Source organism: Xiphias gladius, chromosome 10 (genome assembly GCF_016859285.1).
Source record: "Xiphias gladius isolate SHS-SW01 ecotype Sanya breed wild chromosome 10, ASM1685928v1, whole genome shotgun sequence".
Classification (NCBI taxonomy): domain Eukaryota; kingdom Metazoa; phylum Chordata; class Actinopteri; order Istiophoriformes; family Xiphiidae; genus Xiphias; species Xiphias gladius.
In genome coordinates, this window is record NC_053409.1 from 27,192,798 (window position 1) to 27,209,881 (window position 17,084).

The 17,084-nt window shown below is 43.3% G+C and overlaps 1 protein-coding gene and 1 non-coding gene across 2 annotated transcripts; both read left to right on the forward strand.

The window, feature by feature from the left end:
* Positions 1 to 41: 41 nt before the first annotated feature.
* psma3 (proteasome 20S subunit alpha 3) lies at positions 42 to 16,579 on the forward strand. Its single transcript, XM_040137296.1, has 11 exons — positions 42 to 174; positions 976 to 1,058; positions 1,848 to 1,971; positions 2,817 to 2,918; positions 4,327 to 4,400; positions 6,431 to 6,503; positions 7,066 to 7,131; positions 8,516 to 8,562; positions 13,304 to 13,371; positions 15,768 to 15,832; positions 16,362 to 16,579. The coding sequence occupies exons 1-11, from the start codon at positions 154 to 156 to the stop codon at positions 16,404 to 16,406; spliced, it is 768 nt and encodes a 255-aa protein (XP_039993230.1). The 5' UTR covers positions 42 to 153; the 3' UTR covers positions 16,407 to 16,579.
* On the forward strand, positions 5,143 to 5,222 carry LOC120795990. Its single transcript, XR_005708320.1, has one exon. It is a non-coding gene; the product is annotated as a small nucleolar RNA SNORD53/SNORD92 (small nucleolar RNA).
* Positions 16,580 to 17,084: the final 505 nt, after the last annotated feature.

Consider the following 17,084-nt stretch of genomic DNA (forward strand, 5'->3'; position numbering starts at 1 on the left):
AAAGTGTCGATTAACAGTTTCCACGTTAGTGAGGCTTTTATTGTGAGGGCTGTAACCGGAAGCTCGCGTGTGCGTGCTTTTACTTTGACAGTGTGATGAAGCGCAGGAGCAGCGGGTTGAAAGCTGTTCACAAGGCTCAGCGTTTGTGTTAAAATGAGCTCTATCGGGACCGGGGTGAGTGCCTGAGTGTTTCTCTGAGCCGAAGTTTCGTGTTAGCTTCACTCTGAACGTTTCTGTGCCTGAAGTTAGTCCAGTTTACTGAGGAATGATTCACTTTTATGCTGAAAACCTCATTCATTGCGACCCGTAGTTGCTAGCTAGCGTGTTAGCTTGCTGAGTCACAGCGAGGCCCGCTAGCAGAAGCTAAACTGAAATCGAAAGTACAGACTCACAAGTTTTAGTTCAGTTTCAGCGTAGTTTAGTTTATATTTTGAAACTAAAATTTTCAGCTCAGAATCTCGTCGCAGCCTTATTAAATAATTCGTCCGTGGAGTTAAAGAAATCATCGGTGTTATCGTTCGGGCAGCTTCGGTGCTAGCGGTTAGCTCCGGTACATGCCAAACTCCCTTTAGGAGAAATCAGATTTTCATCTCAGTGTGCGTCGACAGAAGTTAGATCCCTAAAGAAGATATTTTCAGACTTTTTTAGAGACTATCCAGGTGTTTATAATGGATCGGGGTCGTTTTGATCTAACCAACATGCTTCACTCAGATAAATTGAAACTTTTAGATGTGGAGCACTCATCTCCTGAAGCTCTTAGTCAGTGACCGTTCCTAGTAGGATAACACGGTGCTGAAATATGAAATAGATTTGGTGAAAGTAGAATGAGGGTTCAAATGAATTTGAAGGGATCCGAGCACACGCCTTTATTTCACCAGATTAGTCACAGTGTCAGTGCTGCTTTTAAGTTATTAAGTTGCTCAAAGATTTCTCTCTCCACCTGTCTGTCTGTGTGTCTGTCTCTGTGTCCTGCAGTATGACCTGTCGGCCTCCACCTTCTCTCCAGATGGCCGAGTGTTTCAGGTGGAATATGCGATGAAGGCCGTAGAGAACAGCAGGTCAGGGTCTCTACCTTATTTGAATCAAACCAGCAGCAGCAGTCGCCAAACCAAATCTCAACTTGATCATCCATTTCCCCATTTTTATTCCAGTTGTGCTTCGTGTTTTCTCAAGATATGTTACAGTTTTCCATTAAGGAGATTTCTTCAATGATTACGAGCCGCTGGTCCTGTGTTGGTGCGCTCCCTTCCCCCAGATGCTCCTTACCGCCTTTTGACCTAGTGTTTATTGTGTTTTAAGCAAATACCTGTTGCTTCCGTTAAACTTTCTTTAGACAAATAGCAGAGATAAAGTACCAAATAACTTTATATCCCAATATTTTCATTGTAGCACTTTACATATAATTTCCCTAAACAGTTGGTTTCGGATATTTCCTACAGAAACACGACTGATCAGATGATCCAAACACCCGAACATTTCTGACCTCTTTGTTACAACATATAATTTCATTCTTTGGTTGAACTCTGATCAGAAAATTAATTTTTCCAATCTGTATTTTTACCTGAATGCACCACAGCATCAGCCTGAGCTTTAAACTGCTTCTCCACACAGACGTTTAAAATAATGTGTTGTAGACGTGGTGATGAGTTTGTGTTTGAGTGCTTTTAAAAGGAGAATCTACCAAAAGTCATTTCAGGGTCAAATTTACAGTTTCTTTCTTCTGGCCTTCGTCAGAGTTATAGTGTCGGAGCTCTCTCATCAGCTGCCTGAAGAACCTAACTCAAATGTCATGCTGATTGGTTTGTGTGTGTGTGTGTGTGTGTGTGTGTGTGTGTGTGTGTGTACAGCACGGCCATCGGTATCCGTTGTAAGGATGGAATTGTGTTCGGGGTGGAGAAGCTTGTTCTTTCCAAACTGTACGAGGAGGGCTCCAACAAACGCATCTTCAACATCGACAGACACGTTGGCATGGTAACCACACACACACACACACACTCTGTTTCACATCTCAGGACTCAGAGATAGGAGGGGGAAACAACCTCAGAGTCAACTGATTCAATTGTCTGTCTGTTTGAATTTCTTTTCAATGTACTGTATTGGCATGATGTGTAAAGGTGTGTGTGTGTGTGTGTGTGTATGTGGTGTTGTACGTCAGTTCCAGGTGTCACATTCTCCCAATTCATATCAGATCAATACTTTAAACTGATTTATAGTTTTGAACCAGGCCCTTCACTATCAGGATCAAGTAGCTCCTGAACAGTAGCCTGTGTCAGATACAGATTTAATCAACATTTGGGTTTTGGATCTGACACCGTATCAGCAGGTAATCGAAATAAATATCAATATTAATTTAAGAAACATTAAATTAAATCATTATATACTTTATCGTGTGGAACCTCACGTCTTCTGTGTACATCCAGTCGGATCGTACAAATACATTCAGGTCAGAAGCTTCATATAGGTTCATTTATACATGACACTTATATGCGTATGTGATTAAAAGCAGATGTGTTGACAGGTTATCAGTCACCGCTCTGTGTTGTGTTGAGGCAGCAGGAAACAAACTGAGCTGCTCGTCCCACAGAGACGTGGTATATATGTCCAGGTGACCCTGGTTACAGATCTGTCCTCTGCTGGTTTCTGTGGTTTCACACAGCGTCCTCTTTCCTGGTCTCTCACTCTGGATTCACTTCAGATTGGTGTTTTGTACGCACCTTTTATTTGTAGATGTTGTGACAGTTGAATCTTCATTCATCTCTGTTAATGGATGAATGTGCGTGAATGACGTGTCTCCCTGTCTCTCTCTCTCTCCCCAGGCTGTAGCCGGCCTGTTGGCTGATGCTCGCTCGCTCGCTGAAGTCGCCAGAGAAGAGGCCTCCAACTTCAGATCAAACTATGGACACGACATTCCCCTGAAGGTAAATGCACCGTCTCACATCGCTGGTGTCAGGAAAAAACGACAGTTAAAATATCTTTATCACTGAAAGAACGGAGCAGACAAAAACAGCTGTTAATGTTCTGGTCTAAAAAAAACCAACGGTGTATTAAGTTGGACAGGTAGAGTCAAGATGATTTTATAGGACTAATAATTATAACAGTGACTGTTTGGCTGTATATTTTTTCAGACTGAGCCCAGATGCACTCGTAACTAGGGTTTGCACTGGTCTGTATTTTCATATGGGATTACAGACGATCTGATCGCCTCCAGCAACGGGGGGGGCTACAGCAGTTCAGGTTAGGCTAGTATTTATGAGCCGTGGTCTAATTTCATATTACATCACATCACATCTCTCTCTAAATACAAACTGTCATAAGAAAAAATCAGTAAAGAATAAAAAGCAGCATTAAAAATGTCATAATTGCAGGGATTTATATACCTTCACGCCTGAATTTCACTCTTCAGAGGAGTGAGCCACTCTGGCAGAAACAGGCCCGGTTTGTAAAGATGGTGGGGGAGAGCAGGGCTCACAAACATTTTGCTTTAACCTAAGGAGCAGAGTCTCTTGTGCTGATCAGTGATCATCGTCACTGTTCCTTATCAGCGCGGAAAAATGATCGACGAGCCAATGTGGGCATCTGGGAAGTGCTGTGCGTAATACCGCCGAGTGAGAAAACCCGTTCAGGTGTGACTTGCTCCGAGTCAGAGAGGCGGTGAATTTCTTAAAGCGATGACGTCTCCCTCTTGGTGAAGAGAACTAGACAGACATGTCGACAGACTCTTGGCAGAACCGCTTCAAGTGCACCACCGCTGGCATTCACATCAAATTAAAATTCCATGTTAATAATTCATACAATCACTTCAGCTCATTTTTCTAGCTTCACTTTTAGTTTGTTTGAGTCTGGTTTCACTTGGTGATGCGACGCGATCTGCTTGGAACAGAATGCAAGTAAAGTAAAGAAAAGCTTTAAATATAAACAGGTCTATGAAGAATGTTTTCATGATTAGGGTTCTACACACGTCTAACACGGATAACATTAGAGCCACTGCTGGGGCTCTTGATCCTGTTTCTGCAGGTAGTTCATCAGTAGTTTCCAGTGTCGCAGTCATCTAGTGTTATTAATGATACAGGAAATAATGTTTCCAGAACAGCCCGGCCGCTCCATTCGCTGTCCCGTCAGATCAGCTGACCAATCAACAAACAGATACACACCGAAGAGGTGTAGTAGTTTGATATACCTGTATACACACCAGGGATGGGAACGGCCTCAGTGACAAAGAACATCAGTCGATTTCTGGGTCAGGGGCCGGAGGATGGAAGTAGAATTAGCTGAGTGGAAAGCACCATCTGTCTGATGCTAAGCTAACAGTGTTTCCTGTTGTTGCAGCACCTGTCAGACAGAGTGGCCATGTACGTCCACGCCTACACACTGTACAGCGCGGTGAGGCCGTTTGGCTGCAGGTGAGTCTGAAAGCTTCACATCCTTTAATTAAATCAGCTGATTGAAAACAGCCCGAGCTGAGCTCATTGGGTGGTGGTGCGTTCAGGGACCACACACAGGTAAGACGTGAAATATGCAACGCTGCTACTTCATCTGTCTGTCAACGCGTTGCTTCTTGTCGTTGAGACAGAGGGTTAATGTTCCTTAAAGCTGCCGTCAGGACATCTACGGATATTTGAGGGAGAGAGGATTCACTTTCTCACATTCTGTTGTTCACTTATTCATCATACAGCCGGCATGAAACGCCATTGAAAATATAGAGAGAGGCTGTTGGTCAGATTCTTACTGTGGTTGTCCAAAAGGCTTTTTAAACCTCTTCCGCTGCTCAACGACTTAAAAACGGCTCTTTCAAAGTTTTTTTTATGGTGATGACTTCAATTTTCCTTGAGCATAAGAGATCAAGATTGAAATAATATTCAAAAATATGTAAGATTGTTTAGATGGTAAAGACCTATGTTTTTCCCTACAGGTTTTTGCTCTGCTGCAGTCGTTGCGTTAATCTGACGTCTTTCAGTTCAGACTTGTGATGAAAGTGATACAGAAATGTTTCGGGTCCGACAGTCAGATTGTTGTCGTGACTGCGTATGATTTAAAAGTGACTTGATGGTCACTGGTCATGAAAACATCCCGAGCCGTTCACACTGTCGGATCTTTGATCCCAAACTGATCAATAAAGGTGATCAGTCGAAGCTCGTCAGCAGGGAGGGATGATGAGAGTCAGAAAGGTTTCGCTCACTGGACTGAAATCCTGTGATGTCACTTCCTCTTGGCTGTCTGACCAAACCCTGAGCTGAACTCCCTTCACACACACACACACACACACACGTCAACATCTCACGATTTCCTCTTCAGTCAGACGCTGGTTTGTTTTGTTAAACTTTGCATCACAACCTAACGTCAAACCAACACGGTTTTTGAACAGAACTCCTGAAGTGGAAAACAACAAATGTATGAAGTACGTGACAAAGCAGCAAATTTACAGCCGTACAGAGGAGCAGAGAGAAACTGCTGAGCTGCAGATTAAATCATCAAAACAGGTACACGAGTAGGATGAAGACAGCAGCTGTGAGATCGACTGTACTGACGTTTAAAAATGAGTGACGACAGAGCAAGTGGAAGTAGAGGACTTCCTCTCAGGTGTACCGGTGGAACTGTTTTCCGTTGTTGAGGTCCTTCATAAAGAGATAAGGTGGGTTTCCATCCTCCTGTTTCTTTGCAGACTTTAGAAAAAAATAGATGATTTGAGACTAGAAATTTAGACCACAAAAAAAATTCTTGAAATATTGAAACAAAAAAACCAAAATGTGACACAGTTCAGTGAAAACAGCCTGAGCGACTAAACGCTGGTGAAGAGAGGAAACCATCAGGTCAGTGAGGAGCCGTGAGGAGACTGGAACCTTCCTCACATCAACACATGAAACCAGAAGAAATGTCAGATTTCCATCACGTTCTCCTCGTGGTTTTCCATCGTCTGAGCTCTGACTGCAGCTCTTTTAATGACCTCGTCTCGCCGCGTCCTCTTCTTCTGTGGTGGTTTAATGGCAGCGACTGGAGAATTGGCTCCACCAGCTGTTTATCTCCATAGACTAACTCCTATTATTTGCAGAATGCTCATGGATGGAAACGTTTATTAATATGCATTTTTTTGCTGAAATTTGGTTCAACTTTTTGGTACATTTGGATGGAAACCCACTTATTCCTGCTCTTTACGCGGAAACGCATCAGCACATTCGTCACCCTTTTGGTTGTAAATAAATTTACGTTAAAGATCAAAACGTGAGGTGATTGTTTTTGCTTTATTACTGCAGAGTACATCCTGTTTGCATGACTTAGTTCAGGATAAACTTAAGATCAGAGAGTTAGAGGCAACAAAAGGTCATATTTAAGTACAGCAAGAAAACCTCCATGATGTCGCCGGAGAGCAACAGTTTTCCAGGTCTCACTCTTGTGCAGTTTGACATTTCTTCATTGTGTTTTTGTTCCTCTGCAGTTTCATCCTGGGCTCATACGACAAAGACGACGGTCCTCAGCTCTACATGGTCGACCCCTCCGGCATCTCATACGTGAGTCAAACACACTACAGTCACTTAAATAGACACAGTAGATCTGGACAGCAGGTCTCAGCAAATTTGGTTCAACCAGGGGCCAAGATTAATAATCATTCAGCCAAAAATGACTCCATTGCGACCGTATGTTCTGTGTTGCACCTGGAGACACAATTGATGGATTATCCACACACAATAAGCATTGGTCTGCTTCATTTATGGTTGGATAAAAGTAATCAGTTTGTTCCGGTCAAATAGGCTGAATTATATTATTTATGTGTTGTTCATCTGGTAGTTTATTAGACTTCATTTCCGGCACCATGCACTGTCCAGATAAAGTCCTGCCTCTCTTCACATTAGTTAGTATTAGATGTTTGTAATATTTACCAGGATTTACATAAGCCTTGTATTCACATACAATTTTTAGATTTGATCTAAACAATGAAAGGGGAAAGTGGGTCAAAAAATATTGTCGGCCCAGGGGCCACTGCTTTACAGACAATTAATCCATGCTGCTTCAGACCATCAGACAGTATTAGTCCCTGTTAGACCAGTAATTAAACTGTTTTTCTGTGTTCAGGGTTACTGGGGCTGTGCCATCGGAAAAGCAAAACAAGCCGCCAAGACAGAGATCGAAAAACTGCAGGTGAGTTTTTAACTCCAACGGTCTGGATCGATCCAGTTTAGGGCTGCAACGGTTAAATGAATCTGCAGCAATAATTTCTTTAAGACAAAAAGATTTGTCGTACTCAAAGTGGTTTTCAAAATTAGAGCTGCAACAAGAAAATTAATCAGCGACTATTTTACTAATCGATTAATCGTTTCATTTAGTTTTACACCAAAAATTTACTGGTTCCACTTCCTATAATGTGAGGATTTACTGATGCGTTATTACATGACGGTAAATGAAATATATATTAGGTTTTGGACTGATATTTGGATAAAGATAGCAAGTTAAGGACCTCACTCTGGGCTTCTGGAAGTTTTTCACTACTTGTGAGTTGCAGGATAAGATAAATTCTTTGGTTTTACCTGAAATAAATGACAATAAAACCCAAGAAATGGTCTTATCCAGCAACACACAGGACCCTTCTGTGAAGCTGCAACCAGTCTGAATCGCTGGAGCCCCCGTAGAAGCTGTCAGGGGTTTTAAATATCTTGGAACGGTGACTGATGGCTACCTTTACTTCACAGAGGAGAACACATTGTTCAGTAAACCACACAGAGATCATATCTACTGAGGGACTGAAATGAGTTTAATGTTGGTAGACAAGCTCCGAAAATGGTGTATTTGGAGAGTATTTTATTTTTCACTACGATCATGTGGAAATCGGAATGTTAGGAATACACTGAAATTACAGGGAAGCCGCATATGAAACTGAAAAACATGACTTAAGTATAAAGAGTAAAGCTTCCCAGATGATAAGTGATCCTTCCCTCTGTACTCGCACTTTGAGCTTCTACCCCTCAGGGAGGCGCTATTGATGAATAAGAGCCACAGTAAATATTTACAGCAAGTTCTTCTTGCTTTCTTTGAATTTCACCAGAATCTGGTCCTTCTTCATTTTATTGTATCGTATTTTAATGTTACTGTATTTATGTATTCAACTTATGTCTTTGTCCACACTGTTTCTCATGCCGTCGCGCTGCATTGTCTGTTACTCTGTATTGTCCTTTTTTTAACCCCTATGCGGTGAAGCCAAAAGGAATTTTCCACAACGTGGACAATAAAGCTAACAAACTAAGTTTTTGACATTTCGTAGAGTAAATGATTAATGGAGAAAATAATCAGCAGGTTAATCCATCATGAAAGTAACTGTTAGTTAGAGCCGTACTCCTGATCAGTCCATCTGAAACCAGATCAGGTTCTGGATGTTGACAACACAGTATCACCACGGGGTTGTTGTTTCATTTACGTGTTCAGTTCCTTTTTTTTTTTTTTTTGGTACAAACTAAGGACGACTGCTTGTTGAGACGGAATGTTTCCTTCCGATGTAACATGCTATGTTTGTGTTTGTGTTGTCTGTCAGATGAAGGAGATGACGTGCAGGGAACTCGTCAAAGAGGTCGCCAAAATGTGAGTCAACAACATCCAAACTAAACTTTATTCACACTGAACAGCAGCCCAGTTCTTCAGCCAGTTAACTGGATCTGATAAACCTAAGCTCAGACAAATCCTGACAGTTGTATCTTCACTTTACTGCAGCCATCAACCAGAGCATCGTTAATCTTGTTTGTTCTTGTGTAAATAGTTTGATATCATCCGCTCTGTTTAAATACAAAGATCAGGTAACTAATGACTTTAAAGAAAAGGTGAAATATTTTTAATAGAATCAGAGTTAAAATCAAAGTAATACAGGTGGTCAAAGTAGAGTTTTCATCATGACCCTAATTCTGCTTCTTAAGACTGAATAAAACAAGAGGTCATTGAATTTAACCTTTTACTGAAAGGTCAAAAACACAATGTTTCTGTGATACAATGTTTTGGTTTTGTTTTTTAAAGAAACGTTTTCTTGTTTCTAACTTCCAACTACAGTTGGTCTCACATCAGACTGGTTAAAGTCATTACTTTAAACTTAAATTTAATGGGGTCTGTTATACACGTGAGTCACTGTTCGTTTACTTGCATCTCCGTTAGCTGATGCAGCTATTCTTCCTGGTTTCCACACAAGTTTCTTTCATGGTGACCATAGGTGTAGTGCTGCCAGAAGCGCACCGGAACGCCGCTCCGCCGCTTTTTTTCTCCTAGTGAGGACATAGGACGGTTTCTTTATTTGTTAAGCATTTGAGGAGAAAAATTACAGATCCAGTCTATTAAACCTGGACAGCTTGTGCTGCGTCCAGTGTCTGCAGGAAATGAAAGCTTAGCTTAGCTACGTTTTCACAGCCGAGCCCGTCAGATGAGCCTGACCTCTGCCTGCACTGCAACTTCTCCCCAGAAATCATTCAAAACACAAACTACTTGTGTGCTTTGGCCTGTGTTGCTTAACGCCACGCTAATTAAAACCTGCTACATCCATGGTATCGTCTAATGCTACTGAGCTGGATGTTTGGCCGACTGTTGCATTATATTCTCAACATGATGAAACTATTCATGAAGTCACTCTAACATTTCATCATGTGGTCAGTCATAGTTGACTAATGTATGTAAACTTGGCGCGGTAGGAACAGCGGTTACGTAACCTTCGAAACGAGCCACAACTTTACCGTACACACACACACACAGACAGACAGACAGACATTCTCCAGTCATAAGACCTGAATCTGGCTGTTTGTTAACTGCACAGTGGTGAGAGGGAAAAGGTCTGGAGTAGAGCCACAAGTCAGAAGAGAAAACCCATCACTCCTGGGCATCAGTAGAGACAGAGTTCACATGGTCTGAAATGCAGTCAAGGCCCTTTTGAATCCTTTCCAGGGATTTGTGGAGGAATTTTGCTCTTATGTCTCCGATGACATCGGAAAATTCCCCAAACAGAAGAAGGTTTTAGCCGAGTTTCAGTCCTTACGTCGTTTGGAGAACAAGAGCCTAATACGTCCCATCAGCAGCAGGTTCCTGCAAATGCTGGATGTGTGCAACAGAATCTGTGGCTAATGGATCCATTGATTTTTTGCGCTTCTGCAGCATCCTGTCTCCTCCTGATCAACACAAACACAGGTGCAATAGCATCAGCATTCTCTTTTTATATCTCCCATGTTCTCTGTACTAATAGGCCCAATTTGCAAAATCTCCTTAAATAAGTTAGAACAGATATAGCTATTTCTGTTGTCTCTCCTTAATCTTATGTCTGGACCCGGATCTTGATAAGCTTGCAATTACATCTGATGAGAAGGCCAGGATCATTCATCTGTAACAGCAAGAGGCAAAATCTGCAAGGATCGGGACTGATGTCAACAAAACCGAGAAGACAAACATTTGTATGCTTTTCTCGGCATTCGACTCACAGCCTCGATCTATCTTCCCCAGCCCAGGCCCCATCCCTCCACCGAGTTCAGTGCTAATGGGTTCAGTACTTTTTGCGCAATCCTGCTGACAAATAAAATATCAAATAAACAAACCGACAGACAGACAGCAAGGGGACTATTACATAACCTCCTTGGTTGGAGGAGAGAGCTGTAGTATTCTGACACAAAGGTTGTCTGTGGGGACATTCAGTGTCTTTGCTTTAAACAAGGCTAGAGATAAGAAGAAGCCCCGGGTGCAGGAGGTCTACAGCTCTCTGAGGAGGCTACATCAAGGCAGCAAAATCCCTCCTGAAAAACCTTCCCCTCAACAATTAAATAGTCACCTCTTTGTCTGTGCCGACACCACCGATTCTCCGCAGTCGGTCCAACACCTTGGTCAAGGCCTTTCCAAATGCAGTGAAATCTGAGGATCTGTGTCAACTGGATGAAAAGGTGCGAGGCTACCAGACTGACTCAGATCTAGGAGCACAGGTCAAAAGCTTTAAGTAGGATACTGCACGAATCGATCGTGACTGTGAAGAGGGAGGGATGTGATTCAACCTCTTAGAGAAGCTGGTAAAGGCTCTTCTTCCATTGTTCACTGGTCTTTTGTCGAAGGATCAATAAACGCCATGGACAACATAACTGAGAAGGGCAGGGTCAGACTGAACATTGAGACGTAGGAGGGCTTAGCCATTATCAAGTCCCTTATGAAGGCAAGGGGGAAAGTGGCCTCCAAAATGGACATTGGCCCTGCACTGAGGAGCTTCTTAGGAGAGATACCACAAGCATCTGAAGGAGGAGAACATTGGCAAGCAAAAGGAAAGTAAACTGAGGGAAGCTGTGAAGGTCCTCTCAACATTTAGGGTAAGTAAAATATAGAAGGATCCAGCTCCTCTGTTCCTTCCTCCTCCTTCACTCCAGGAGTCGGAGCCACTGCACCTTTAGGTAGTCCCACAGAATAAACCCTAAACCGGGTATCGGGTGAGGCCAAGCTTCAGGTGTATGGTTTCACTGCCAAAAAGCTAAAAGTACTCTAAAGCACTTTTGCACAAGAATTGCACTAATTGTTCTTCAGTGCTGCTGCTGTTAGGTTTTCTGTCTTTTTCTGTTGAGTGATAGGAGGCTCACTTAACACAAAAACCTTGTTTACTTTGGTATAATAAGTTAAATAAAAACGTGTACTTAAGTCATGTGGATGGTTGATTATTTGTCGTGGCGGTAATTGGCTGTGAATTTGCTAGAGACCGGAGTTGGTGGTTACGGGTTGGGTTCTGTCATAAAGCAAATTACGGCAGGAAAGGAACGACCCACTTGGTTCACTCGCTGCTCTTTACAACTTTTTCATTGTTGGTGATCATTTAAGACATTTCTGAAAGACCCTAAAACTCACACAGAAACATACAACTGTATAATTGGTTTTATGGGTACAGTTAGTTAAATGATGTTAAAAGGAAATGTAAAGGTAAATCTGCCGTTTAATGGGGCCGTCCGTGTGCCGGGTCGTTCTCTAGTGTTGGTTGGTTGTCCAGTAGGCCACTGATACTATGGCGAAAGCTTTTGAGACATTGTTACCGGCTGCCCGTCCATCCGTCAGTCTCAGGAACGCTTGGAGGGAATTTCTTCAGATTTGACACAAATGTTCACTTGGACTCAAGGATGAACTGAAATCGGTGGTCAGAGGTCAAAGGTCACTGTGACCTCACAAAACACGTTTTTGGCCGTAGCTCAAGAATTCATGCGCTAATTATGATAAAATACACATAATACCTTTTTATTAAATTCCCTCAAAGTCTTCACTACATATGTCATGAGTCTGGACAGACATGGATGTAAACTGCAGCTCAACTGGTTGGTGGAGGCAGACAACCACGAGGCGGTGATTCTAGTTGTCTGTAAATCGTGCTTCTTTGTGAATTCAATGAGGGACAGACTGTTTAAAGTGCTCTCGTTACGGCTAATTGGGTTAGTTGAAGTGTTTTATTGCTAGAAGTTACATTAAACCAGTATGGGGGATTCAAAATGTCAACTTTACAAGCTTGTTGTGTTGCTGTTCTGTTGACTGCGTTCAGAACACGGAGTCGTCTGCTCACGTGCTCCGGTGTCTCACCGTGGCAGGTGCTTACACGAATGCATATTTGTGCAGAACATCGGTTGGTAATAGTGAACACTGAGCATCGAGCTCAGAGTGGGCTATAAAGCCTGAGCATGGGTCATAGTGAGTGAACTGGTAGAGAGAGAGAGATGCACCTATAGAGACGTCTCCAGCCGAGAGCAAAGAAAACTGTTCTGTCAGACACTGAAACTACAGAATGATGAAGAATAGCAGCCGAGGATCTTTGTTATGAATGAATCCAGACTCGTATTAATCTCCAAGTCCCTGAGTGCCACTAAAACAACCATTTGCTCTGCCGCCAGCAGCGATAAAGCCAAAAAATCAAATACGACAATCATAACGTTGATCTGGTTAAAATGTAGAGATGCGGTTACATGTTAGTAAAATGGTGATATACACAACCGCATCAGCCCTGCAGCACAGAGCTGTAAGAGACAACTAGAGAGGATCAGACCACATCGGTAATGAAATCAGCGTAAGTGCACCAAGCATCACGCCGGGCTCTTCTGGAACCAGGCCTTGAGACTTTGTGCTTTTAGTGCTTTGTCTTTTACAAACCTCATCGGGCAGGACTATTATTTTTATCCAAACCTACAGCAAAACCTACCTCTCACAACAAAAGCTGAGTTCCACATTTATGGCAGAGCTGGCGTGTGTTTAGTTTTTGTGCTTTGACCGAAGTGAACGACCTAAACGCGTCCTCCGTCTCCGTCGCTGGTCCGTCTGTCCCTGATGACTTTGTCCTCTTTTATTTTTCCAGAATCTACATCGTTCATGACGAGGTGAAGGACAAAGCGTTCGAGCTGGAGCTCAGCTGGGTTGGAGAAAGTAAGAACCAGTCATTGCTCTGCTTATCTTCTTCTCTTACTCATCTGTCCATTTGTCTGTCGTTCACCCTCAGTCTCTACTGGTATGTATTTTGTTTTTTAAACTTTTACTTTACCTTCTTTTAGGATTTAAGTCTCTTATCTCGTATTTAGATTTTCCATCTTTTTCTCACGGGAATCATTTTTTATTACATAATTTTTTGAAAACTAATAACAGAGAGTGTGATGCAGGTGTAACACTTTACCTCGAGTTCTCCTGATTGATCCTGAACCACCAGCGTGTAAAGACGTACTAACTGGTTTCTAACTGACGATAGTGCAGCTGTGATCAGAACGACTACGTAGTAAAATCCACAGCTGGAATCTGTCTTTAAATGGAGGAATCTCTGTCTGTCTGTCCTTTTGATTTTCTCGACAACCGCTCATCCGATCGACTTCAGCCACACGTGTGTGTTGTTGAGGACCCCAGGAAGCGCAGTGCTGTGTATTTTCTTTCCTTTTAACGGCCACGTATGAGTGAGAAAATGGCTTCAACCAACGTTAAATCGTTTCAGATATTTTCCCAACTGATGCAAAAATACATTTGCGACTGGTGACTTTCTTAACTTTATATGACTCCGGTGATGAAATGAGTCAAGTTCTTCAGTAAAAATACAGATTCTCCAGTTCAGGGCCAGAGTTACTGTGACATAGATTTACATTAATCTACACTCACTCAGCAGTTTATCAGGAACACCTAGATAAAACTAATGCCGTCTAAATCAACAGGCCCTCAATAAAACCTCCTTCACGGCAGACGCTTTTATCCGAAGCAACTTACAACTGAGGGGAATCGAACCACCGACTCGGCGATAGGGGGAACAACCCTCTCTACCACCTGAACCCCAGCCCCACAGGTTACAGCCTGCAAGATGACCATTAAAACAAATCATCACCTCTTTCAAAGGGATTTTAATAACGACTGAACATTATAATCCTCATGGAGGAGGATTTCCTAACTCCGCACGTTTCACCCGTCAGACTCAGGTTTATGTCTCTGTTCATCATACGTGATGTGAAAACCTCAGATTTCCACAGTCAGACAAATGAAAGGTGTACTTCCTGATTGGCTGCTGACCGCTCAGTCAGCGGGACAGCATTGGAGTTCGTCAGACCAGGGTCAGAGCGGTTCAAGGTTCAGAGATTTGAGTAAAGGTGTTTTCAGACAGCGAGCAGTTGCTGTCGCCTTCATTGTCGTCATTGTAAACACAGCGGCAGGCAGAGGGAGGGCGGCTTCTTGCTGCTGCGTTCAGGTTATGATGGTTCGACTTTTCCACCGCGAGGGGAACGAAACAGCTGATTTTTCCTAGATGACTCACCAGCCGGGAGCAGACGGATCAGGCGCTGAGTTAATCAGGTCCTGTTGCTAAACATTTCCTCTACGTCACACTACGACCCGCTCTGCTTGGCTGCACGGTGGGACTGTAGCTGGAGGACAGCGGCGTCCCGCTGTGGATGCTGGTAGGATCGGAGGCAGCCGGGAGCTGCGGCAGCAAACGCGACACACCCGTCGCCCTGCCCTGCGTCTCCATCGCCCGTCTCTGCCTCCGTCAGGTAGATTCGTGGTTCGGTCTCCGAGAGCTTGTACGGGATCCTGCTGCCGGGACTCTCGCTAGACCCGGGAAATGCGAGCGTGTTTCTGGCTGCCTGCGGCCTTCGGGTTTGATTTGAAACGATTACTACTTGTTTCTGAGGCGCAGACGGACCTTGCCCTACCCTACGCTCCGGCTCGTAGCCTGAGACCTGCTGACCAGGTGTTGGTGACTGTCCACCAGGTTCAGGCTGGAGACGGGGGTAGTCAGTGTTTCCCTTCAGGGGTCCGAAACTCCGGAAACGAGACGGACAACCTCAGGGCCTTGTTTTAAATCTCGAATATAGACTGATTATTATAAATTAGCTTTTGGTTACTTTTATATTGGCTGTTAATTTAGCCGTTCCACTTTAGTGCTAAAGAGAGAGTCACTGACTTTTTCCGGGGGCAGCAAGACGTCAAATGGACAGGGCTTCTTAACAAAACCTCTGTTCGGACTCGAGCAGATACACTATGCCAGAAAAGGTAGAGTCACACAGACGAGCGGAGAGAATACGAGCCCACGTTAAAGAAAAGCACCGAATAACAGTCGGGTGTCAAACCGCAGGGGAAAGGTTGATGAGAGATTTACCCTTTTGTTAATATTTCAAATCCCTGCACTGTCAGCACTCAGGTTGTTGAAGATGCGCCGGCAGGTCGCGTTAAATCGGCCAGCACACCGATCCGGGAACACGAGCCGGCTGAGCCTGAACAGGTGAACTAAACTAAGGTGTCGGTTGCCACGGTGACATCTCTGACTCTCCCCCTCTGTCTCCTCTCTCCTTCAGTCACAAACGGACGACACGAGCTGGTGCCTAAGGACGTCCGAGAGGAAGCGGAGAAATACGCCAAGGTGAGCCGCACACGCCTGCGGTTTCCAGTAGTAACTGAGCTCGTTGGGGTCATGTACGGGTATCGGCTTCTATGTGAGCACATAGAGAAAATGCCAAATACAAGCTGAGCGTCTGTCACTGTGCCATAGTTCACGGGTCTGCTGTAAAATGTCCTGCTCAGTAAATGGTTGCAATGGTTTAAAAAAACAAAACAAAATGAAGGGAACCTCATCGGGAATGTTGATTGATCTTATGGGTGGTGTAGAGAGAATGAATACCGGGCGATAAATTCTGAGCAGATTTTTCCAACTCTACCTGCCTCATTGCTCTTGTGAATAAAGCGAATGTGGCTGTGTATCCACCCCAACGGGAAATTACAGCCACACATACATAAATCCATCCATCCAACGTCATCATTGGTATCTGCTTCAAAAACCCGGATTCAGTCGGGCTCTAACACTCATATCTGCTGGAGCACAGAGTGAAAACACACACACACACACACACACACGGCTTCAGTCGGCTGATTCTCATGTTGCTGTGTTTCAGGACTCTCTGGAGGAGGAGGATGACTCCGATGAAGACAACATGTAAACTCAGCACTGGACCCCCCCCGACACACTCTGTCTCCATCTCTGCCGACAGCTCAGACTCTCATCTGATTCTTTTTTTATGTTTTATAGTTCATGAACATTCACGTCAGTCAGTTTGCTTTTGGTTTAAGGAATTTCAGCTTTGAAAATAAAATTGAAAAAAGTTGAAGAGAAGTTGTTTTTCTGTATCTTCAGTGTTTTCCTTCGCTCTGACTGACGGACGCGGGACAGTATGAACTGACTCGGTTGTGTGTTTGTCAGCTGACTATTTAACTGTAAATGTGCAGTAAGACTTGTCTTCCAAGATCACTGACAGGAACAGAACCAGGATTTTAGAAATAAACTAATAAAAAAGAATTTGTGAGTTAAGTTGAAGAAGTTACTGAAAGATGAAAAAGGCAAAAACATCAGTTGTATGCTGCAATTACGGATTATATATATTTAGATATAATTTCTCAAGGAAATGTATTGAAATACATGTTTTATTCGACCAGTGCTCTAAAACCCCAAGACATTCAGTTAACGGAGTCATTTCTGACAAAGAAAAGCATCAAACCAGTGAGCTTTTGGTATATTTGCCTAAAAAATGTCTAACGAGATTAATCGATAATAAAGTGCTTGCTGGTTGAGTTTCTGCTGATGGATTAATCAACTGACGGTCGCAGCAAAGGCGTCTCTT

Excerpts from the sequence above, each read along its gene's own strand:
- psma3 (XM_040137296.1), top strand. The coding sequence starts at position 154 with ATGAGCTCTATCGGGACCGGG. Across the intron at positions 13,372-15,767 it reads GCTCAGCTGGGTTGGAGAAA|TCACAAACGGACGACACGAG; the intron begins GTAAGAACCAGT and ends TCTCTCCTTCAG. Across the intron at positions 15,833-16,361 it reads AAGCGGAGAAATACGCCAAG|GACTCTCTGGAGGAGGAGGA; the intron begins GTGAGCCGCACA and ends GCTGTGTTTCAG.